Source organism: Argentina silus, assembly GCF_951799395.1.
Source record: "Argentina silus genome assembly, chromosome: 9".
NCBI classification, from domain to species: Eukaryota; Metazoa; Chordata; class Actinopteri; order Argentiniformes; family Argentinidae; genus Argentina; species Argentina silus.
The window spans coordinates 15,263,088-15,288,869 of NC_139663.1; the positions used below are offsets into that span (position 1 = coordinate 15,263,088).

General features: G+C 49.2%; 2 protein-coding genes across 4 annotated transcripts in view; one reads left to right on the forward strand and one right to left on the reverse strand.

Annotated features, from left to right (window-relative positions):
• The window catches only part of tanc2a (tetratricopeptide repeat, ankyrin repeat and coiled-coil containing 2a), a 105,921-nt gene extending 92,085 nt beyond the window's left edge, over window positions 1-13,836 (forward strand). The window contains 17 exon segments of the mRNA XM_083676528.1: window positions 1-98; window positions 411-461; window positions 463-609; window positions 611-649; window positions 861-1,046; window positions 1,252-1,293; window positions 1,295-1,336; window positions 1,338-1,347; window positions 1,688-1,821; window positions 2,241-2,364; window positions 2,495-2,619; window positions 2,621-2,671; window positions 3,115-3,247; window positions 5,229-5,320; window positions 5,576-5,722; window positions 7,259-7,359; window positions 8,656-13,836. Of these exon segments, the coding sequence (XP_083532654.1) occupies window positions 1-98; window positions 411-461; window positions 463-609; window positions 611-649; window positions 861-1,046; window positions 1,252-1,293; window positions 1,295-1,336; window positions 1,338-1,347; window positions 1,688-1,821; window positions 2,241-2,364; window positions 2,495-2,619; window positions 2,621-2,671; window positions 3,115-3,247; window positions 5,229-5,320; window positions 5,576-5,722; window positions 7,259-7,359; window positions 8,656-10,771 (3,638 nt within the window). The 3' untranslated portion in view covers window positions 10,772-13,836.
• A 573-nt stretch (window positions 13,837-14,409) lies between these two features.
• cyb561 (cytochrome b561) lies at window positions 14,410-23,027 on the reverse strand. Of its 3 annotated transcripts, none has more exons than XM_083677074.1 (6): window positions 22,806-23,027; window positions 21,981-22,194; window positions 19,254-19,352; window positions 18,437-18,540; window positions 18,030-18,187; window positions 14,410-17,656 (listed from the first exon to the last, which is right to left on the reverse strand). In XM_083677074.1, exons 2-6 carry the CDS (start codon window positions 22,189-22,191, stop codon window positions 17,464-17,466), a joined length of 765 nt encoding a protein of 254 aa, XP_083533200.1. In that variant the 5' UTR covers window positions 22,192-22,194; window positions 22,806-23,027; the 3' UTR covers window positions 14,410-17,463. The 3 variants fall into 3 exon arrangements, with proteins under 3 accessions (XP_083533200.1, XP_083533202.1, XP_083533201.1); XM_083677076.1 differs by having other exon boundaries at window positions 22,801-22,819; XM_083677075.1 differs by lacking the exon at window positions 22,806-23,027 and adding an exon at window positions 22,755-22,797.
• Between the last annotated feature and the right edge of the window lie 2,755 nt (window positions 23,028-25,782).

Sequence of the window (25,782 nt, forward strand, 5' to 3'; positions counted from 1 at the left end):
CCTCGTCAGTCCTGCAGGGGCTCTGGGTCTCCTACAGCACAGAGGGGCTGTCAACAGCCCTGGCATCACTACGTAACCTCTACACACCCAACATCAAGGTACTGGACACACACACACACACACACACACACACACACACCAGCCTTGGCATCTCTACACAACCTATACACACCCAACATCAAGGTACTGGACGCACACACACACACACACACACACACACACCAGCCCTGGCATCTCTACACAACCTATACACACCCAACATCAAGATACGACACTCAAAAAGGTCTGTTTCCTGGACACAGATACCTTGAATTTATTCAGGGTTTTTCATTGAAAAACACTCTCAAAAGTGCTAAACGTGACCCGGATTGAATGACCACACACCTGACCTGACCCCTCCGCCCCTCCAGGTGAGTCGTCTGCTGATCCTGGGCGGGGCCAACATCAACTACCGCTCGGAAGGTGCTGAACAACGCCCCGCTGCTGTGCTGCCACGCCCACCTGGGCTACCTGGAGACGGCGGGGCTGCTCCTGGAGAACGGCGCCCAGGTGGACGGGGAGTCGGACAGCGGCCTCACAGCCCTGGGCTACGCCGCTGCCGCGGGACACCCTCGCCATCGTCACAACGCTCTGCTCGCGCAAGGCCAAGGTCAGAGACTAGAGAGGGACACTGTGTTTAAGACTCACACTGGATTAGGGTGTTCTTTAATAGAATTTCATTTAGAGATATTGTCTGTGTGTGTGTGTGTGTGTCTGAGTGAGAAGTGAAGTCTATAGTATATGCAGTTCTGTGTGCTTAGACAAGTGTATTTAAGGACCCCCCTTCCTCCCTGTGTGTGTGCGTGCGTACGTGCGTGTAGGTGGACCACCTGGACAGGAACGGTCAGTGTGCGTTGGTCCATGCTGCTCTGAGGGGTCACCTGGAGGTGGTCCGGTTCCTGGTCCAGTGTGACTGGAGCCCCGAGGGTCCGCCGCTGGGGGCCTTCAGTAAGGCCCATGCTGTCCAGCAGGCCCTGATAGCAGGGGCCAGCATGGGATATACAGAGGTAGGCAGACACACACACACACTGATACACACACACACACACGCACTGATACACACAGGCACTGATACACACACGCACTGATACACTCACACACCAATACACACACACACACAAACTGATAGACACACACACACACACACACAGACACACACACACACATTTGGTCTTCATGTCTCTGTTGTGTGTGTGTGTGTGTCCGGTCCAGATTGCGTCGTACCTGTTGGACCTGCCAGAGAAGGACGAGGAGGGAGGAGGAGAGGGCCCAGATCAACAACTTTGACACCCTCTGGGGGAGAGACTGGTAGGTTGCTATGGTACTTGTGTGTGAGTGTGTGCGCGTGTGCGTGAGTGTGTGAGTGTGTGTGTGTGTTTGCGTGTGTGTGTGTGTGTTAGCACTTCCCTTATATCATGTATGACAAAATAGACAAAAACAAAAAAAACAACTTCCTTTCTTCTAGCATTGTGACTGCCATTAGCCCCTGGTCCTAGCATAGATGAATGTTTCTTATGATGACTGATGGATAGATGATTCACTCACTTAGACAAATGTATTTATTGTAAGTCGCTTTGGATAAAGGCGTCTGCTAAATGCCATAAATCGAAGTGTAAAATGTAACATATCCCCCCCACCCCCCCTCCAGCTCTGACAGCGGCGGCGGGCCGGGGGAAGCTGGAGGTCTGCAGGCTGCTGCTGGAGCAGGGAGCGGCCGTGGGCCAGCCCAACCGCAGAGGCATCGTGCCCCTCTTCAGCGCTGTCCGCCAGGGTCACTGGCAGGTGGGTCACCCCCCGGGCACGGAGGGGGCACACAGGGCTGAACACACAGTCTGTCCTGTCATCTCTGGCGTTAGGATAGAGGAGAGTTTTTGGTGCTGAAACTACCTTTTGTCGTCCGCCATTTTGCCCCCCCCCCCTCCCCCGTCTGAAGTCCTGTTCGCCCCGCACACTTACACATCTTAGTCCAATAAAAAGTCAGTATTTGGTAAATCAGGAAGACATTTTTGGAACTGTTTGAAGCCTCCAGCAATTTCATTGGCGCCACACTCTTCTAATATACAGCACCACTCTGACAGTAATAGCTACTTCAAGATGACCTCTCTGTCTCATCATCATCCTCCTCATCATCATCATGTTGTTGGCTTGTTTACCATATTGACATGGTTGGTTGTTGTTGTTGTTGTTGTTGTTTGTGTCAGATCGTGGACCTGCTGTTGAACCACGGGGCTGACGTCAACATGGCTGACAAGCAGGGGCGCACGCCCCTCATGATGGCCTCCTCCGAGGGTCACCTGGGCACGGCCGAATTCCTGCTGGCACAAGGTCAGAGGTCAACGCCACATGATTCTGATTGGCAGATAGCGATCTGTTCCGATGATCTTTAAGCACAGAGATGAGTGTCTCTCAACCACAAAGCTGACGTTCTCTCTACGTGACCTTTGACCTTGTACAGGGGCGTCGCTGGCGCTGATGGACAAGGAGGGGCTAACGGCGCTGAGCTGGGCGTGTCTGAAGGGCCACCTCCCATTGGTCCGCGCCCTGGTGGAGAGGGGCGCGGCCACGGCCCACGCCGACAAGAAGCGGACGTACGCCCCTCGACCTCGCAGCCTTCTACGGCGACCCGGAAGTGGTAAGTCATCACCGAGATGACGTTTTTAACATTTCAACACAACTCACGACCATGTTGTTGTTTTAGTTTTAACATGGTGAAGAGCTTGTAAAGGGGAGAGTTATTTTCTTCCAAAAAAATGTTTGAAATGATATGATTAGGTCTAAGTCCATATTCAAGACACTAATATGATGTCCCCACTCGTCATCCCTCCACCCCCACCTCACTCTCTCTCTCACTCTCTCTCGCTCTCATCTGCACGTCCTGCACCACCATCTCTGTCTATGTATGTTCTTGTCTTTCTCTCCCTCGCTCTCTCTCTCATCCCCCCTCTCTCCACCCCCTCTCTCTCTCCCTTTCTCCGACCCCCCCCTCTCTCTCTCTATCCCCTCCCATCTCTCTCTCTCTTTCTCTCTCTCCATCTCCATCTCCCCCTCCCCCCCCCCCCCTCTCTCTCTCTGCAGGTCCAGTTCCTGGTGGACCATGGGGCTATGATAGAGCATGTGGACTACAGTGGCATGAGGCCCCTGGACCGGGCGGTGGGCTGCAGGAACACGTCGGTGGTGGTGGCCCTGCTCAAGAAGGGGGCCAAGATAGGTACGTAGAGGCTGGCCCTGGAGGTCAGGGTGTTGGTTCATCACCTTCCTCCCCCCGAGGTGTGTGTAGCTTTCCAAGGCTACCTCATGGTCTCTCCTCCCTCCACCAGGTCACCATGTTTATGTAATGGTTGGTTATAAGTAGGGCAAGGTGTTTTCCTGGCCAGGGAAAACCCTGGGCCCTAGTTATGAGTCCCCTCTCCCCTCCCTCCCTCCTACCACTACTACTACTACTACCATTAATACTACTACTACTACTACTACCATTAATACTACTACTACTACTACTACTACTACTACCATTAATACTACTACTACTACTACTACTACTACTACCATTAATACTACTACTACTACTACTACTACTACCATTACTACTACTACTACTACTACTACTACTACTACCATTAATACTACTACTACTACTACTAATACTACTACTACTACTAATACTACTACTACTACCACTATTACTACTACTACTACTACTACTACTACTACCACCATTACCACTACTACTACTACTACCACTACTACCACTACTACTACTACTACTACTACCACTGCTAGCTTTGCTGTTGCACTTTTATTTTGCTGATCTGCACCTTCTTAGCCCCGCCTTCTCACATCTTCCTTTCTGTTTTTCTCTTCATCTCACGCCCTCCTCCCTGTCACAATGTTGACCTCTCTCTCTCTTGTCTCCTCTCTCACTCTCTCTCTCTCTCTCTTTCTCTCTCTCTCTCTCTCTCTCTCTCTGTCTCTCTCTCTCTCTCTCTCTCACACACACACTCTCTCTCTCTCTCTCTGTCTCTCTCTCTCTCTCTCACACACACACTCTCTCTCTCTCTCTCTGTCTCCTCTCTCTCTCTCTCTCTTTCTCTCTCTCTCTCTCTCTCTGTCTCTCTCTCTCTCTCTCTCTCTCTCTCTCTCTCTCTCTCTCTCTCTCTCTCTGTCTCTCTCTGTCTCCTCTCTCTCACACATTACACTCTTGCTTGGGTTTGTCTGGGTTTGTCTGATTGGTTGGTTCCATTCTGTTCCCCCTCATCCCGCCCTCCTAACCCCTGCTCTAACCTGTCAATCATAACCCTGGCTCCGCCCACCCCTCCGTAATCAGGATATCAGACTCTTCCCACTCGGCCCCGAGGTAACACCCTTTTCTGCTCTCTCTTCAGTTCCTCTCTCTCTCTCTCTTTCTCTCTCTCTTCAATTTCTTTCTCTCTCTCTCTCTCTCTCTCCATCTCTGTCTCTCTCCATCTCTCTCTCTCTCTCTCCTGTCAATCTCTCTCTCTCTCCCTTCATCTCTCTCTCTCTCTCTCTCTCTCTATGTGGCCTGTATGGTTTTGTGAAGCAAGCTGGCCATCCAAATCATCCACTCTCCTGTCAAACTCACCTGATTCCAGATGAACCCCAAACCCCTCTCCGGCCCCATGCATCACCCCTGCTGGTGGGAGGGCAGAAGTGCATGTGTGAACTTGCCTGACCCCCGACCCCCGAACCCCCACTGCTCTGTGCTCCAGCATGGCTTGTGCTTGTATATGTGTATTTTCTCCCTGCAAAGCATGCAAATAACCACGGGTTAACCCTAACCATAACCTTAACCCCGGGCTGATACTGAACACTACTGTGTATTCATGTCAGGTCTGGTTGTCATTGACACGGACAGCAGTAGCAGTTGTCTTCTACAAGAGATGAAAAGTTGTGATTGTGAACCGTACCTGTTCCAGATAGGAGGTGACGTTCATCAGGTTGTGTGTGTTAGTTCACAGCGTTACGTTAAGAGAGGCTAAAAGGGAAAGAGACCCAGACTGTTAAGATCTCAGGTGTCTCCCCGCCATCGTCTTTCCAATGGTTTCCCTCCTCCATCCTCTCACCCCCCCCCCCCCTCCCCCCGTGCCCCTCTCCTCCTCCTCCTCTCATCTCCATCCTCCCCTCCTGTCCTCTAACCAATCCCTGTTACCCATCATGCCCCCTGTTGGCCACAGGTCCCGCCACGTGGGCGATGGCCACCTCCAAGCCCGACATCATGATCGTCCTGCTGAGCAAACTGATCGAGGAGGGCGACGGCTTCTACAAGGTCAGTCCTGCCCACAGAGTTAGAAACGCTAGAGGGCGCTCTCCCCTGAATGAACCGGGTTCGTACGGGGAGCGCCATTTTGGCAACTTTTGGCAACAGAAGAGAAAGTGGTGGTACACATCGGAGGACGGGCTCATTGTAATCCATGCATTACGATGAGCCTGTCCTCCGATTTCTACCTCCGCCAGCCTCCCCCCGGTGTGTAAGGCTACAGTGGGCTCACTCTGCTGTGTGGGGGCTGTGCTTCCTCTGTAGAAGGGCAAGGTGAAGGAGGCAGCCCAGCGGTATCAGTACGCCTTAAAGAAGTTCCCTCGGGAGGGCTTCAGCGAGGACCTGAAGACCTTCAGAGAGCTCAAGGTGTCCCTCCTCCTCAACCTGTCCCGCTGCCGCAGGAAAATGAACGTGAGTGACGCGCGCACACACACACACACACACACACTTTAATGCATGCACATATACACACACACACACACACACACACACACACACACACACACACACATGAATGCTTACCCATACTCATACACACACAATCACAATCACAGTCATACACACATGCACGCGCACACACACACACACACACACACACACACACACACACACACACACACACACACACCCTTGCACCCCCACTACCCCTAACACCTCAGAGCCAGAAACACAGAATGTCAAAGATGTAGTACCTGCTTATACCCTCCCTCTCTCCCTCCCCCACAACCACCACTCTCTCTCCACACAATATGCTGCCCCTCGCCACACAGGGATATCCACACCTTCCGACATATCCCATCTTTAACACATTGATGGCAGCATCAGTCTATCTACAGCAGATAGCACTGCACCATCGCCCTCTAGTGGAGAGGTACTGTACTGTGCCACCTCAGCTCCAGACCCATCCTCCAGCCCTAGGCCCATACACATCCCTGCATTCTCCATCTCTCCTATAGTTTGCTTCGTTTTGCCTTGTGTTTCGACCTGGTCACTGAGGGCACAGTGTGATCTGCGAGGTGAAGTCTGTCTGGGGGCTGTGAGGGCCAGGGGGGCAGGGGGGAGGGGGCCAGGGGTGCAGCCCAGCGGCCAGGCTAGGGTAGGACCAACCACAGGACAGTGGGATAGGGGATTTATATATATATATATATGTGTGTGTGTGTGTGTGTGTGTGTGTGTGTGTGTGTGTGTGTGTGTGTGTGTGAATGGGTGTCTTTGAACTGTGTGTTTCCGTCCGGTCCGAACATATCAATGTTTCTCCATTCCTCATTCCAGATGTTTCTAAGTATGTCCATGTATTTGTTATTTGCTCACTCACACATGTCTGTGTTTCGGATGTCTCCTGTATGAATCCAAGACACCATGTGTCTCATATATGACTCCTGAATCCTCCCTAACTCCTCACATGACTCTGTTTTTGATTCTGTGACTCTTCCTTTGACTCTTCCTTATACATGACTCTATGTCATTTCATTGTGTTTACTTATTCTTGCAAGGAAAAGTATTGATTGGTATTATGTTTGACTCATCCATAACTGCATAACCTGTCGTTTTAAATTCAAGTATGACTTGTTTGACTCATCTCTGACTCATGTTTGACTCACCTCTGACTCCTGAAAGACTCCTGAATGGTTCATATTTGACTCATGTTTGACTCAACTCTGACTCCTGAATGACTCATATTTGACTCATGTTTGACTCATGACTCTGACTCATGTTTGACTCATCTCTGACTCCGGAAGGATGCCTGAATGGTTCATGTTTGACTCATCTCTGACTCATGTTTGACACATCTCTGACTCCCGAAGGACTCCTGAATGGTTCATGTCTGCCTCATCTCTGACTCCTGAATGACCCCTGACTCTGCCTCACCTCTGCCTCATGTGCGTGTGGCTGCGGTCCGTGAGCTGGCTAAGGAGAATGACTGTCGTTGCCTGTTGTTGCTTGCAGGACTATGGGATGGCTGAGGAGTTTGCTACCAAGGCGCTAGAGTTGAAATCCAAATCCTACGAGGCCTTTTACGCCAGAGCCCGCGCCAAGCGCAGCAGCAGGTAACCATAGCAACGCTCGGTGGGGAGACGCAACGGAGAGACAGGGAGGGGGGCGGAGGCCCAGCGCAGAGCGAGGCTAGCCGTAGAATCTGATTGGTCTGTGGTGGACTGTAGGCTTTCAGCACTTCCCCAGCTCCTGTATCTGCTAGTCTCAATATGTTGATGAGAGATTTTTTGCCATATTTTTCACGCTATTACGTGTGATTTTCATGTTTGCTTTTAACATCTTTTTTGGTGACTCACTCACTCTCACAGTCATTTGTGATGTTTATTGATGTCCGTAGAGGCCACATGTGTTTTAGAAGGACAAACTTAAAACAGCTGCCCTGTTGTTCTTGTTTTTACCACATGCTGCTCTGTCACTTCATCCTCCCTTCACTTCATCCTCCCTTCACTTCATCCACCCTTCACTTCATCATCCCTTCACTTCATCATCCCTCCACTTCATCATCCCTTCACTTCACCCACCGTCCACTTCATCATCTCTTCACTTCATCATCCCTCCACTTCATCATCCCTTCACTTCATCCTCCCTTCACTTCATCCACCCTTCACTTCATCATCCCTTCTTCATCATCCCTCCACTTCATCATCCCTTCACTTCACCCACCGTCCACTTCATCATCTCTTTACTTCATCATCCCTCCACTTCATCCTCCCTTCACTTCATCCACCCTTCACTTCATCATCTCTTTACTTCATCATCCCTCCACTTCATCCTCCCTTCACTTCATCATCCCTTCACTTCATCCACCCTTCACTTCATGCACCCTCCACTTCATCCTCCCTTCACTTCATCATCCCTTCACTTCATCCTCCCTTCACTTCATCATCCCTTCCCTTCATCCACCCTTCACTTCATCATCCACCCTTCACTGTCCCTCATTCTGCCTCCATGCTGGTCCTCATGCTTACCTCCATCTCAACCACTCCATCTATTCCCCTCTTTTCTCTCTTACAATTCCCCCTCTCCTCTTTCTGAATCCCTCTCTTTCTCACAATACTCTCTCTACTCTTCCCCTTTCTCAATTCAACTTTTATACCCCCCCTCTCTCATAATACTCCTCTTTAACATTTCTTTTATACCCCCCTCTCTCATAATACTCCTCTTTAACATTTCTTTTATACTCCCCCTCTCATAATACTCCTCGTTTCTCACAATACCCATTTCTATTCTTCCTGTCTCAAATCCTCTCTTTTCATTCTCTCTGATAATGCTCTCTCCTTTTCTCAACCCTTTCTCTCCCTCTCTCTCCCTCCCTCTCTCTTTCTCCCTCTCTCTCTCTCTCTCTCCAGGCAGTTCCATGCAGCCCTGGAGGACCTGATTGAAGCCGCCCGTCTCTGCCCCAACAACCGGGAGATCCAGCGCCTGCTGCAGCGCGTCGAGGAGGAGTGTTGTCAGGTCGCCCAGCAACAGGATCTGGACCCGCCCCCCTCCCCTCCGTGTGAACAGGCCCCTCCCCCTCCCGCCCCCTCCTCCCTGGAGCCCCGCCTCTCCGACATGGAGCCGGTTCAGGACCTGTTCGAGGAGGAGGACGACTACCTGGAACGAGACCTGGAGGGCCACGCCCCCGACCCCCGCTCCAGCCCCTCCCCTGGCCCCCCAGGCCACGCCCTGCCCCTCCTCCAGAGCCTGACCCCCTCCCCCGGCCACCGAGACCACCGCGACCCCCCCTACCTGGGCCAGGCCTTCGAGCTTCGGCCCGGTCCCCCCTCCATGTCCTCCCCGACACGCCAGGGTTACCAGTCCACCTCCCCCTCCCTCTCCCCCACGCACTACCGTCCCAGCCCCCCCCACACATCCCCCGCCCACCAGAGCCCCTCCTCCTACCACTTCAGCCCCCCTCCCTCCCCCCTGCGCCGGGGGCCCCAGTACCGCGCCAGCCCCACCTCGGAGAGCGCTGGAGGAGGAGTCGGGGGGGGTCTCTACCGGCCCCAGTCCGCCTCGGCCCGCTACCAGTCCGACCAGCAGCTCCCCGGCCGACCCAAGTCCCCCCTCTCCAAGACGGCCAGCCAGCGCTCCTTCCAGCTGCCCCCCCAGGCCCACCACCACCACCCCCCCCAGCAGGGCCAGTGGCTGCAGCCCGCCAAGGCCCAGATCATCCGGACCAACCAGCCCAGCTCGGCGGTCCACTCCAGCGCCGTGCTGGGCTCCTCCGCCTACAGCCAGGTGGCCCACTCCATGTGCGGGCGGCTGCCCCCAGACCTGGCCGAGCTGGGGGAGGGGATGTACCCCAGCCCCCTGGACGCCCGGCCCGCCCTGCAGGTCCAGGCCAGCCTCAGCGCCGGGGCGCTCTACCAACACGGAGGAGGAGGAGGAGGAGGGGGGGTACAGATGGGACCTATGGAGGACGAAATGCCCCCCCAGCGGCCCTCATCAGCGTACCGCTCCGGTGGGGGTGGAGGAGGAGGAGGGGGGGGGCCACGCTACGGCCAGACCCCCCAGATCAGCCGTAGCCAGTCGGTGGCGTACTACCCCGTCTCCCCCCACGACCTGGAGATGGAGCTGGAGCGGCAGGCGGCGCTGGGGTCCCCAGAGAACCCCCACAGCGCCCTCCGCAGGCCCGTCAGCGCCAACACCTCGGAGCCCAAACCCCACATGTCCGCCCCCAGGCCCCTCATTCACTCCCAGAGCGTGAGCCTGCGCTTCTCCCCCTCCAACAGCAGCCTGGTCGGGGGCTCGGCCGCTAATCTAGGCCCGGGCTTCAGGCCCTCGGCCTCCGCCCAGCAGATGGAGATCCCCCTGCAGCTGGCCTACGAGGGAGGAGGAGGAGGCGACTACGACGGTTACCACGACGACCTCTCCCCCGTGTCGCCGCCACAGGGCTCGGACATGCGCTTGGTGGGGGGCGGGACCTACCCTGGCGAGGCGCTGCGCTCCAGGAACACGCCGTTCATGGGCATCATCGACAAGACGGCGAGGACCCACCAGTTCCTGCCGCAAGCCCCGCCCCCGACGGCGTCCGCCACCACGGGCCGCTCCTGGGCGGTCTCGTCCCTGGACACGGTGGTCAGCTCCCCCAACGCCTCCCCCGGCGGCGGCTCCACCCCCTCGCACGGCTACAGCCAATCCCAGCAGCCGCAGCAGAGCCTCGTCAGCCACATCGCCTACTACAACCGCACCAACAACGCCCACAACGGCCATCTCCTTGACGACGACGACGACTACTACCAGCCACCTCAGGCGCCCGCCAACGGCGCCCGGGAGGGCCGGGGGACAGACGGGATGGTGGGCCGGGTCAGCCAGGCGGTGACATACCCAGACGTGAAGGTAGCGAGGACGCTGCCCGTGACGCAGGCCTATCAGGAGGCAGAGTACAGCCGGGGGTCCGCACGGGACCGCCAGACGACAGGGCCAGGACCCACCTCCCCCATCAAACCAAAGAGACCCTTTGTAGAGTCAAACGTGTAGGGGGGGAGGGAGGGGGGGAGGGACAGGAGGAATAACAGATGTGTAAGGAGAGACTGGAGGAAGAGGTGGAGGACTCTATAACAACCCTGCTGATGTCTATGGAGTCATTCAGAGAGGAGTCGACAGGAGTACCATGCTACTGCTGACACACACACACACACACACACACACACACACACACACTGATACAGTAAACAGCAAACTCTCCTGTCTCTCATTCTCCATCCCTCTGTCTCATAACCCTTCATATAGACTGTGGAAGAACACAAGGAAGGGGAGCGCTGCAGTTGGAGGAGAATCCAACCCCGCCAGAACTCTGCACTGAGCCACAGCTTAATCAGTCTGACCAAGCCAGTAGGACTGACGTCAAGTAATCACGCTATGAACTGGGAACCTCCAGAACCCAGGGGAGACTCCTTCCACTCTCTCCCTGCCCCTGAGTGCTTGTCCTGGGGTAGTGAGAGCCAAGCCCTGCCCCCCCCCCTCCCCTGGTCCTTGGTCCATCCCGTCCTATGTGTCCCTCCTTTAAAAGGCGAGAGAAGAGAAGGAGAGAGACCGTCCTGAACCAAGACAACGCTGCCCTCTGCTGTAAACGGAACTAAACCAGTCCTCAAACATACTTGTACATAGGAATAGCAAAAAAAAAAAGTAATATTTATCATTTAAGTTATGTTTGTAAGATACAGTATAAATATATTAATTTCCTTTCGGATTGTATTTTGTGTTTGCTTTTTTGTTTTGTTACGTTCTTTCAAGAGTGACATGGCAACACGGACTTCGAGAAGCTTTTGGGGAACGGGCATTTTCCTTCTTTTCCAATAACTTGAATGTTGTTGTTGTTGTTGTTGTTATTGTTTATTCTTTACAGCTGAACGATAAACGGTTTCTGATCAAAGTTGTAGTTGTTGAAAACATAACACTGTACCACCGTATTCTAAGCAGCACATGTACTCTTCTGTCCGGCTTGAAATTACAGATTGGGGCTTTAAATTATTTTTTATTTCATCTGTCTGTAAAATGTCATCCATGTCTTTCCTGGCATGAAGGAGGGATCTGAGCGTAGCTCCATGTCTTACACTACAGAAATGGCTCCGCAGATCGCGTCTGTTTACGTCTCAGAGGTAGGCATAGAAGTCCTTCAGGGGAGGCTGGTGGAGGCAGAAATCTACCTCCACCAGCCTCCCCTGAAGTCCTTATATAGAGAGTGTCCTACGTAAAGAGCATCACAATCCTCACCGTCAACCTTTATGTTTGTTCATGTTGTTGTTATTGAGCCAGTAATCGACACAGTATCATTCTATGAGTTACTTAAGTCTGTATCCTCTCTGTGCCTGCTGACCCATAAGGCAGAGACTAGACTCCTCCCCCTCTGACTATCTGCTGCCTGTCTGGCAGCCTGGCCCCAGCTCGGCTCCATTCCCTCCACACCGGTCCTCCTCCATGTTGTTTTGGGGCGTCCATGCCTGCCCTTCTCTCCGGGGGCCACCTAAGGGCTGTTTTAGAGACTCGCCCTTCATAGCGCCTCAGAACGTGGCCAATCCCCTTTCACCTTCTCCTCGTTACCATGACATCCGTCACCATCCTCCTCCAGACATCCTACAGTATGTGTACATGGAGGTTATGTTGCTCAGCCTCCTGGCTAAGATCTACAGCAGTGTAGGATCTGCTCTTATCAGTTTAATATCTGACACATTAAAGTTACACTTTTTTTTTTTACAGTGCCTTTCACGTGAAATAACTCGGTGAACATGGGGGTGTGAAGATGCTGTAGGAAGCAGGGTAGAGTCTAGTTACCCCGTCTAGCCCCCTCCTCCTCTAGTTACCTTCTCTACCCCCCCCCCTCTAGTTACTCCCTCTAGCCCCCCCCCCTCTAGTTACTCCCTCTAGCCCCCCCCCCCCCACACACACCCCCAGTTACCCCCTCTAGCCCCACACTGGCACACTGAAGAACAGACGATTCTGTTCTCAACATGAACACATGAACCACTAGAATCTCCTCTGTCCTCATGTTTACGTTCTCACCTGCTGTTTTCTTCAGTCTTGTTGTCTTTGACCATCATTTTCAGTTACGTTTACTTTGAAACGCCAGTGAAGTTCTGACGTCTGAGTTTAAGCCATAGTATATATACCATACTGTAGGTTATTTATTGATATCATTGTTTGTTTTTTTACTGTATATTGGAGTGCTTGATAGGTTGCTGGGGGGGGGGGGGGGGGTTGTTTGGTTATTAATATACATACCAATAGGTTATCTCTTCCTCTGCTCTCATTGGTTCATCCGTTCTGGTTAAAAGAGACCCTGAAGCGAGGCCCGTGGCCACGGACATCATAATGATATACTGGAAAGAAATGAGACAGTTGATTGGACGCTCATTCTGTCATATATGAGGCTCATCCTATCCCTGAGCCTGTTGCCTGGAGGAGGCGGGACTAACAGTCAACACACTCTTCTTATTGGACTCCCAGATGAACACGAGGCAGAAAATAACGTTTATTTTCAAGAAACTGTTTTTTTTATAGAGTTCTGTTGTAAATTCCTGTACATGCGGTGCAGCTGCATGCTTGATCTCTGCTGACCTCTCACGCTCATACGAACATGCAACACACATGTTTGTATAGCGGTTGATCAATATTGATTCTGGTCGATCAGTGGCGAGAGGGAAGCAGAGGAGGGGGGGAAACTGTTAGAACAAGGGATGTGTATTTCTCTAAGAAGGTGAAGAAAGCAAATATTCTGTTTTTCTATTTTGCTTTTTAACCGTTGGGGTTTTTTCTGAGCTTGCTGAGTTCTCTGTACATGGTCTGTATATGTGAAGCAGGGGAGGCTGGTGGAGGCAGAAATTGGACAACAGGCTCGTTCCATGCATTACAATGAGCCTGTCCTCCGATTTCTACCTCCAGTAGCCTCCCCTGATGTGAAGTTGTGAAGTGTTAAATCAGAGGGTCATCAGAGGAAACGTGGATGCGTTTTGAACCCAGTTAAGCGATTGTGAACTGTCCAATCAAACTGTATGTATGTATGAGGAAATAATAATGTACTTATTTAAAGATGGCTGCCACTTCAGAGAGAAGAAAGAGAAAAACCGTGTGGGGTCGACTCCTTGACTTTCTCCTTTCACACCATCCTCAGCAGCTGGTACACACACACACACACACACACACACGCTCTCCATCCAGCTATCTGTCTCTCTCTCTCACACACACACACACACACACTCCCTGCTTCTCTTTGTTGAGTCACGCTGTAGTTACTCAGTGATCACAATGTCATTTACCCTTGATAATAACAGATATGAATGACAATGAGATATATACATACACACACACACACACACACGCTCTCCATCCAGCTATCTGTCTCTCTCTCTCACACACACACACACACACACACTCCCTGCTTCTCTTTGTTGAGTCACGCTGTAGTTACTCAGTGATCACAATGTCATTTACCCTTGATATTAACAGATATGAATGACAATGAGATATATACATACACACACACACACTCTCTCGCACACTCTTGCTCTCTCTCTGTCTTTCTCTGACACGCACACACAGCTAACACACTCATGCTGAATATGCTATATCAAACACCACACACATGGAGGAGACGTATTCAGCACCAAGTTTATGATTGACTCATGCATCTTTAATAGTGAATTGAAGGCAGTCTGAGTTTCAATCAGTCGGTCAGTAGGTATTCACACACACACACACACCAGCAACATTAAATCTTATCTCATAATTATCTCACATTTGGATTAAATAAGAGGACTAACATATGGAGTACATTCATCAGACACCATTGACAGTAATATATGTTCATCTAGTTTGTTTCTCTTAAATACAATCTGACACCATTGATTATTTACATCAAACAGATACAGTACAACAGCTCAGATAAGACCAGACTTCAACAGTTGGCACACACACACACAAAAACAACTAATATACACTCACTGAACACTTTATTAGGAACACTATACTAATACTGGGTAGGGCCTCCCTTTTCTCTCAAAACAGCCTCAATTCTTCGTGGCATTGACTCCACAAGATGTTGGAAACATTCCTTTGAGATTCTGGTCCATGATGACATGATTGCATCACACAATTCCTGCAGATTTTTTAGGTGGACTTTCAAGCTGTGAATCTCCCGTTCTGCCACATCCCAAAGGTGTTCTATTGGATTCAGATCCGGCATTCAAGCGATGATTGATTGGTATTAACGGGCCCAAAGTGTGCCAAGAAAACATTCCCCACACCATTACACCACCTCCACCATGAGAAGGTGTACAGGTGTTCCTAATAAAGTACACCACCTCCACCATGAGAAGGTGTACAGGTGTTCCTAATAAAGTACACCACCTCCACCATGAGAAGGTGTACAGGTGTTCCTAATAAAGTGTTAAGTGAGTGGTAAGTCCCTTTCTTCAACAACATGAATCTGGGTTTAAAGACTGAAAGCCTGTTCCCTCAGAAGCATTGACTGGTCATTTAAATCAAGGTCTCTAAATGGGGGTCAGACTATAAATACCGGCAAATGTTTCCTGGCATTTGACCGTTTGTGTGAACCAGTCCTGAGGAACACTGGAGAACACTACCGTAGAAGTGATGAAGAGACGATCAGGGCTTCGTTCAAGGTCTCAACCTTGTTTCTGCAACCTGTTGATTGCGTGTCAGTTATCATAAACGTTTGAAAAATAGGTACTAAGGACAGCCTTAACTATAAGGTCGATTTCAATTATATATTGATAAAATAATAACAGCAATATTGAAAAATAAATAATTGGAATGTACTATTTTAGAGAGTGCTATTGTTCCTCATTTCCTATGGATTAAACATCCCATAGAACAGGAATAAGAACTTTAAAATCGGCTAATGTCAGCTATTCCAAGAGTTCAGGGGAGGCTAGTGGAGGTAGAAATCAGAGGACAGATTCATTGTAATGCATGAATGGAATTAGGAATGGTATCAAACACACCTGCCATTACAATGAGCCCGTCCTCCGATTACTACCTCTACCAGCCTCCCCTGCATGAGTTATCATAGTACAATACTCCCATCTCAATGGACAACAAACAGCCATGTCGCTGAATGACCTGAGAACTTCCTCAAGCACTTCAAGCTCTTCTCTCACGGGATTAAGAGTGCATTCATGACAAGTCGGAAACTCAGAAATACAAACTTCAACTCTAGTAATTACAAGCGGCAAACTCTGGTATCATCCTCCGACTCTGCATTTCCAACTTGTAAATTATGACAATGTTTTTCTAAGCTGTTGAATACATACTGAAGTTTGTTTTTGTGCTTGAGATGCGTTTTGAAGAGTTGCAAACTTGCACAGTTGAAAGTTGAATCGGTTATAACTGGCCAATGTTAGCCATCACCTGCGGTTCATGTTGTTTGGAGTTTTTGCTCCGAACTCAGAGGTCAGTCACAGGTGGGAATTCCAAGTTTCCAAGTTGGTCATGAATGCACCTTTACATTTACATTTACGGCACTTAGCAGACGCCTTCATCCAAAGCGACTTGCAACAAATACATTTGTTTAAGTAAGTGAATCATCTATCCATCAGTCATCATAAGATCAAGTAATCAATGCTCAGACCAGGGGCCATTGGCAGTCGTAATGCTAGAAGAAGACATTTTTTTTAACAGGAGAAAAACTTGTACAGGGGGGTAGTGGGGGTGAAGAGGTCTCTAGGGGGTAGTGGGGGTGAAGAGGTCTCTAGGGTTAGAGTTAGTACAGGGGGGTAGTGGGGGTGAAGAGGTCTTTAGGGGGTAGTGGGGGTGAAGAGGTCTTTAGGGGGTAGTGGGGGTGAAGAGGTCTTTAGGGGGTAGTGGGGGTGAAGAGGTCTCTAGGGGGTAGTGGTGGTGAAGAGGTCTTTAGGGGGTAGTGGGGGTGAAGAGGTCTTTAGGGGGTAGTGGTGGTGAAGAGGTCTTTAGGGGGTAGTGGTGGTGAAGAGGTCTTTAGGGGGTAGTGGGGGTGAAGAGGTCTCTAGGGGGTAGTGGGGGTGAAGAGGTCTTTAGGGGGTAGTGGGGGTGAAGAGGTCTTTACAACACTCCTCCGCTTGAGTCATGTATGGTAGAGATGGTTCACCTGACCAGGCCTAACTACCAGCGTTACCAGTTTGACTCGTATTTGGCACTAAACCTCGACAGATTAAAGGCACCGATAACTTTGGCTTTTCAAGTTACCTCTACTGTAATAACAGATCCACTGAGCTTTTTTTTAGTTTTTTTTTATCAAAGGCTATTTCATTTGAAAGAGATCTAACTATGGCACTTCAGTGGCAATAAAATACATCGGTTGAGTCAGTGCTGTCATATCACGATTTGGACACAAAGTGGCGTGGGAGATGTGACAGGAGGGAGATAGACTTACAGCGCATTACATCATGGGTAGGTAGAAGGCAGGGGAGGCTGGTGGAGGTAGAAATCGGAGGAAGGGCCCATTGTAATGCATGGAATGAGGAATGGTATCAAACGCGTTTGAAAAAACATTCCTCATTATATGCCATGCATTACAATGAGCCTGTCCTCTGATTTCTACCTCCACCAGCCTCCCCTGGTAGAAGGTGCCCCCAAGAAGTGAGACAGGGTCAGATATGTATCCATTGCGAAAGGCCTAATCTGATCCCTTAGGGCGAGGCATGGCTCGTCAGGGTGTTGAGGGGGGGCAGTGGGGGGTGTTAGGGTGAGGTGGGGCTCCCTCCCTCCGTCAGGGTCTTGAAGTGCACAGACAGCGCCTCCTCCTCAGGGTTGGGGGGTCGTTTGTAGTCCTCCCGTGTGACTACATATCCCACCAGCACCCCGAACATCACCAGCAGAAGCCCCAGCACGTTAGCCAGGACCCCCTCGGGGTTAAACTTGGAATAGGTGTCCCTGCGGACAAGAGGGGACGGACTGTGTCAATAAAGTTGTTTTGAATAAGCAAAGGGTAATGCAGTGAATACACATGCAATGAATAAAGCTAAAACACACACAGCTGTTTTTACCCTGGGACTTCTGTCGTGCTTTTCACCAATCAACTATAAGGTGTGCACCAGGGGAGGCTGGTGGAGGTAGAAACCCTAACCTTAACCCACATAGACATAGAATGAATGAAATATAGAGCAGGTTATAACAGGCATTATAGCCCTCACAAGATGCCCAGTAGAGCAGGTTATAACAGGTATTATAACACTCACCTCATACTAAAGAGTATTTTCTCTGTGATACCCAGGAGACAGGTTATAACAGGTATTATAACACTCACATGATGCTGAAGAGCAGTTTCTCTGTGATGCCCAGGAGACAGGTGCCGACAGACATGGCCAGCAGGACCAGACCAAAGAAGATGTGGAGAGGAAGATACACACTCCTCAACCAGGCGGACGCCCCCGGAAACAGGAAGAAGGCCAGTCCCATCACCCACTGGGACAGGAAGGAGAGGAGCGGAGGGAAGGGAGAAGAGAGTGGGTTTTATATCAACACTCATCAAATCCTTTTCTTTCCTTCAAGACAGGTGAAATGTCTGGATATGTCCCCACATCATATGACCTACTGCCTGCATACCAGGTTACCAGTAGGCCTACACATGTATGTGTGTGTGTGTGTGTGTGTGTGTGTTTGTCTACAGTAGGTGTGTGTGTGTGTGTGTGTGTGTGTGTAGTATAGCTCTACCTGTACAATGAAGAAGATGAAGGTCATCATTCCACACCAGCTGTGCAGAGAGTACATATTAGGGATCTTAGCTCCTCTGTGGAAGTCAAACACAGCCACGATGCCTGAGGAGAGACGATCAGGCAAGCTTAACATTAGCACAGGGGAGGCTGGTGGGGGTAGAAATCGGAGGACAGGCTCATTGTAATGCATGGAACGGAATGAGGAATGGTATCAAACACACGTGATATGAACATGTTATCATCATTCCTCATTCCGTTCCATGCATTACAATGAGCCCATCCTCCAATGTCTACTTCCACCAGCCTCCACTGCATTTGCACTAAAGCTGCTTTCACATTACACAATAGTCGCCACAAATTCCTTGATCAGAACTTCCTAGTGAGTTCGGGACATATCAGGGACACAATTCGGGTAGTATGAAAGGTTCCCCGAAAGTGTTTGATGGGCTCTGAGATGATCAGCGATCTCCCGATCAATATCAAAACATGTTTGATATTTGATTGTGCTCAATGTGCATTCTACCTATGCCCAAAGTACTATGGTGAAGTCGTTAAATGTGAAAGCCACGCATCTTGAATTTCAAAATCGTGTGCAGCTAAACTCAGTGAAGAGACACTTGTTTGTTCCCAGGTCTGGGTTGGGGGGGCTTGTTTCATAAGTTATGTCCTTTATCTGTTTAGTTAGCTAAGTTAGCCAAGAGGGCCCCAACAACATCTGCCCTTGACGCACTTATCTGTGCACACACAAACACACACTCTCTCTCTCACACATACACATGCACACACACACGCACGCACACACACACTGGCCTTACCGACTATGCTGATGATGAGGGCGAGGAGGTGAATGACACCGTGAAGAATCTTGACGTTGCGTTTGCTTTCATTCCGGAACACCCTGTACACCAGGATGGCTGTGAGAGGAGAGACATTAATATTAATATTATTAATAATAATAATAATAATAGTACATAGGTTAGTTTAGGTTACCATTCACTTAACAGTTAGTGTAAAATAGACATTGCCCTAAAGAGATGGTATTAAAATCAAGTAAATACCAGACCTGGGAAAATTTATATTTTAATGTTAATGTTAATTTTAATTTCCTTGTCAGGCTCAATGGAAGCACTGGACTAGTGTGAGAAGTGCAGGCACTGCGTGCAAGGCAAGATAAATAAAGCACACCTAAGGTTTTCAAATATTTGAAAAAACACTTTTGTAATATACACTCACTGAACACTTTATTAGGAACACCTGTACACCTTGTCATGGTGGAGGGAATGTTTTCTTGGCACACTTTGGGCCCGTTAATACCAATCAATCATCGCTTGAATGCCACAGCCTATTTGAGTATTGTTGCTGACCATGTGCATCCCTTCATGGCCACAATTTACCCATCTTCTAATGGCTCCTTCCAGCATGATAATGCACCATGTCACAAAGCAAAAGTCATCTCAAACTGGTTTCATGAACATGACAATGAGTTCAGTGTTCTTCAGTGGCCTTCCCAGTCACCGAATCTGAATCCAATAGAACACCTTCGGGATGTGGTAGAACGGGAGATTCATAGCTTGAAAGTGCACCTGAAAAATCTGCAGGAATTGCGTGATGCAATCATGTCATCATGGACCATAATCTCAAAGAATGTTTCCAACATCTTGTGGAATCAAAGCCACAAAGAATTGAGGCTGTTTTGAGAGCAAAGGGAGGCCCTACCCAGTATTAGTATAGTGTTCCTAATAAAGTCCTCAGTGAGTGTAGCTTTTGCCCAGGTCTGGTAAATACAGTCTACATAAACACACACCATACAGGCACATGACATTTTCATGTTGGTGTCATTGCACAGTTCCTTCACTAAACAACACCGCTTTAGCATTAGGCCAGTTCACCACTGTTTATCATGCCTCCATATCAACCATATCTGTTATTAAATGGTAAAAGGTGACATTATGGTCACCATGGTTAGTACAGTGACTCAACTAAACAAAGAGAAGCAGAGAGGGTGTGTGTGTGTGTGGGTGTTGGGGTGGGGTGGGGGTGAAGGTGAGAGGTGTTGTCGAAGCAGAAGTCCTTCACTAGGACACACACACAGGGTTTGGTCATACAGGGGCATGTCATTATATGGAATCTACATATACAGGCAAAGACTGATGCATTCATCCTTTAACATCTCAAAAACATCTCCTGAGGTGACAACAACAACAACAGCAGCAGCAGCAGCTAACCACCCCAGGGCATCATGTAAGATCTAGCCTGAAGCCTGCCCTGTCATCAACCTGAGACACCCAACCCTCCCCCTCCCCCTCCTCCCCCCAATCTCTTACTGGCTTAGCTGTGTGTGAGACTGGCAGCGTGACATCTCTTACATGTGTTCCTCCAATCCTACTAACGACGCCTAGCGTTGTCCCTCCAGGGGCTTTCCTCCCAGACCGCCACGCACAGCTCACTCTAACTCAACACTAATGTCTGAGTGACCTTTCAGGTTTATTGTCCTAATTGTATTGCCGTAGCAGCATTTGGAATCGGGGGGGGGGGGGCTGCAGCTGAGGTGATTAGCGGGATAATGAGCATCTGCTTGGCGTGTTGCGGCACCCAGATGCGATACCCAGATGGGACCAGAGTAGTCTCTACCCACAGACAGCTCTCACACTCACTCACTCACTCACACACACACACACACACACACACACACACACACACACACACACACACACACAGACGTCTGTTCCAGTTCTGTGGGCCAACAGCGATTGATGGATGAAAAAAAATTATGAAAAATGCCAAAAATCATGCAATGAATGTGATTGGAGGCCCTGGAGTCTTCCTCCGGCAGGAGGGACTAGGTACAGAGCTACAGTGGAGATGTTGTAGACCAGGGGAGGCTGGAGGAGGTAGAAATCGGAGGACGGGCTCATTGTAAAGCATGGAATAAAATGAGGAATTGTATCAAACATGATTTCTACCTCCACCAGCCTCCCCTGTTGACAGCATCATCAAAGACTGACAGAGTGTTGTGTGTCTACCTGAGGCGGAGCTGAGAGAACAGGGAAGACTGTGTATTCTGACCTATTTCCTATTCTGACCTATTTCCTAAAAAAAGCCTTCATTGGTCACACCAAGCCCCTCAGCACTCAGCCTTGTGAAAACTTTAAAACACTGGGTTTTAACACTCAAACAAACACAGTTATAGAAATCAGTGTATTGACGTGTGAATCTCACAAAAACTCTCTGGACAAGTCCATTTCAATTACACTTTCTTACACACAAACACACACATGCATGCGCACACACACACACAAATGTCTGGAAACAAATGAAATCTGTGCTGCTCTAACAGCATGAGTGATCTCTTCCTGCTGCTGACAGTGCTGCAGGGCACATGGCTGGGCCTCTGTGCAGCATTAGCTTAGCATCACGCTAATCCAATAGGTCAGACTCCCCCCAAGGCTAACAGAGCTGACACCACACTGACCACACTGGCTCCCCATCTGGGTATCAGTGTGTGTGTTGTCTGTGTTTGAGTTGTGTGTGTGTTTACTGACCGTCTCCATAGAGGAAGACCAGGCCCAGCACCATACAGAGAGGGTGGACGTTGAACTCCTGAGCGGAGCCGTCCCAGGCATAGCCCCCGCGGTAGTGACCCATCCACACCCCAGTGATCACCACACAGGCCAGGCCCAGCACCTGAGACCCCCCCACGTACCAGGGCAGAGCCCCCTGGCCTCGCACCGCACGCTGGGGACTGTCCTCCATAGTCTGGGATGAGGAGGAGGGGGGGGGGAGAGGGAGGGGAGAGTGTAGACGTAGAGGGAGAGAAAGATGATTTAGATTAAGGACATATTAGTACTATATTCTCAGGGTTCAGGCCAGAAACATTGTACAAACATTTTTTTAATATTCATGCTGAAGACAAATGTGTTTATGATAACGTCGCTCACGTAGAGCTGTGGAGGAGAGATAACCAGCGGCGGTCTTTTTGGCGCTGGTTCTACCGCTCGTAACGTTGTGCGTGTGAGATAAAGACAACGTCACGAAAACCTGTATAATGTCCATGTGAAACACAGCTTGTTACATGAGTATGGCTTGGCATTTACTCCTCAAATTCATGCCCAACTCTATTCTAATTACTCATAGCTGCGAAACAGTAGCAGTTTGTAGCAGTTTGCACTGGCTGTGTCAACAACATATGGATAATAACTGCACTGCGCAGACCTTTCCAAAACAACGCAAAACAAATAATCTGATCACATCGCACCATTTGCTATATTGAGACCAACTGCTTATATATGACCTATATATGACCAACTGCCTATTACCTGGAGAGCGAGAGTTCATACCAGGTGAAAGCAGTCTTCGACCTACCGTACCGTGAGAGACGAAGTGAAAGTCCTCCAATAGCCTGCTCCCCGGCAAGTCCGGGAGTGGATATCCTTGTTCCGCGTCTAGTGTGTGTGTGTGTGTGTGTGTGTGTGTGTGTGTGTGTGTGTGTTTTGGACCGGTTCCTAGATCAGCCAGGAGCGCTCGAAACTGCTGCTATTATAGCCTATTCAAGGAACGGTTGATATTAGGGTCTTTTCCTTGATCCTTGCAGGATGCGCTCTCGTCAAAAGCGTTGCTTAAAGGATGACACATCGACTGGTGTAGTCGTGACGGCAACAGTGGCGCAGCTGAAGTTGATAGATGAAAAGCAGCCACTCCTCCTTCTGTCTCATTTTCTCCCTTTCCCCTTCAGTCACCACATCCCAACCGGGGAGGAGGGAGGAGCACCGGAGAGCCGTGTAGGGGGAGGATGACGGCCACTGCCTAAATGACCAGAGGTCGGTTACCTTGGCGACGTGAGAAAGGGCTGTGCCGCGCGCGTCCTTAGGGGAATCATGGCAGAGAATCCAATCAATTCATTAAAAAGCCATAACGACCAATTAGTTAACTGCATTTATCGCTCCAACGATTTATTAGATAGATCTGGCGGTGCAGTGATCTAAATGTGGTCATCGTTGTGTAACAGGCTAATATATGAACAGTATGACTTTCACCAAATCACTCCCTCTTTTTTTTAAAAAAAAATTTTTTATCTCCACCTGGTATTTGTTTTGGGTTTTATGTGTTTTTGCGCGTGAGTGTAAGAGCAGTCGTCACATTAGTGCAATTCTCGTGAGTCTTTTTTTCAGCTTTTTTTTTTAATTTATTTTTTATTAATCAAAGATGACCTAGAGGTAAACTGCTCTGCCTAATATAAATGTATCAAAGTTGGAAAATGTAATCTCTGATCCATCATGCTGTTGTATATAGCTCAAATGAATATCAGATACCTGCTCTGTAATTCCTGTAATGATCCGATGTCTAATATCCATATAAATAGGAAATCAAACCCTGAGGGAAAGCTAAGGTTAGCTAGATAACCTTTGCTATATTTCTTTGCTAGCGGCAGCTATATTTTCATTCGTTGTGTCATTTCTTTTATCAGGGGAACCAGCTGTGTACTATACGCGCGTCCATTCTAGCTTTCTAAATATGCACTTTTATATACTGTAGCCTAGAATTATGACGAGAATATTAATCTCTGTAATATAATCTTTTGAGGAACTAATTATTTATTGTTGTGTTATTGTATTATGTATTGAATAGGTCTATGTCTAGGTCTATATGAGGGTCTCATATAGGTCATATTGAATCATTTTATTCTCGTACATTTTTCTGAAACATTGTGTTGATTATTCTGTATATTGTGAATCTATTTGAAATGTCTGTTGTTATTATTATAATTCTTTATACAATGTCTATATAGAGAGTCTAATAACATCTGACGAGAGGGGAGCCAGCTGTGTACTATCGCCAAGCCACACCATTGACTGTCATCTGTTTTATTTTTTATGACCCAGTAAAGACCCCGAGACCCTCCAGTTCTGCCTCCTCCTCCTTTTATACACCAGCGCCAGAACACAACGCATCCCTCCGTCACTAGGCGCAGCACGCCGGCTACACTTGTATCCTGAACTCTTGTATTAGGCAAGGCCTAATCTTTGTGAGTGATAGATATTTAACAATTACTGTGCAACAGGTTTCAGAAGGCTATTTCTTTGTTTTGGATTTCAAAGAATCCATTGTGAAAGACAAAGCAGCAATGATGGATTTGGTCTGGATGGAGAACAGTTCAATAATAGGCTCCTAGATGATTACATTTACATTTACATTTATGGCCTATGGGTTGCATGGAGGCCTTCTGTTCAAGTAAGATATCAAATTAGCTAAATAACATTAGTCTAGTCTAGTCAGATAATTCAAACAAAACATCTGTGGGATACATGTATGAATTTTGACATTATTGCTTGATTAATCAGTAATCAGATGAGATGAGACCTTGATGAATAAACTAATAAAATAGGAGTCATTGCTCCACATAATTGCTGATTGACCACTTTCTCAAACGACCCACAAGAGGGAGACAGAGACCAGGATTCCTATTCATGATTCGTCTCATTCATGGTCTCATTCATCAATTTATAATAAAAAATAAAACAACCTTAACCTTGCTTTTACCTAAAGTGCTTTTTTATTCTTATAATGTTTTTATTTTATTTTTTGTCTATCAGAACTCTCACTGAGACCCCAGGTCAACTGCTAGGAGGTCGGCCTACTGATGTTATGGCCACACTAGCAGCCTATGGTGTTGGAGGATACAGTGAGGAGATCCTGGAGACCATTATACAGAGCTTGGTCAGGACCGATGATGACGATGATAAAGAGGATGATGCTGTGACTCCACGCCCCTCCTCTACTCTGAGCAGGGTGTCTCTGGAAGACAGGAGGGTCCTCAGTGCCACTCTGCTGGCGCTCAAAGCCAAGCTGAGCAGTGAGGAGGACCTCCTCCCAGCAGCAGACAGGGCCGTCTCCCCATAGGACAGGGCCAGAGCCCTGGAGATGGTGGAGCGCATGGAGAGGCGCCTGGAGGAGACCACCCCAGAGCCCTCCCTCCTCCGCCTCCACCCAGAGGGCAGCAGGCGTCGCCTGAGAGTGGTCCAGGCCATCCAGTCCTGTCTGGAGCTCAGGCAGAAGGAGCTGAAGGTAGAGTCTGGGGTGTGTACAAGAGCCTCAGCTCTAGATTATTGAGCTCTTCCATGATGTCTGTCAGCAGCATCCTAGACAGGGCCACAGCTGACCAGCTAACCAGTCAGAGAGTCAGGTCCTCTGCTGTGGCTCTGGACATCATTGGCTGTGTTTATTTCAAACTGACCCAGATGTCCTGCTCTGGGGAGTTGGAAGGAGAGGAGAAGAGAGGCCCCTTGTCCTTGGCCAGAGTTCTGTCCTCTTCAACCTGGAAGATAGCTGGAATGACACCACTTATGC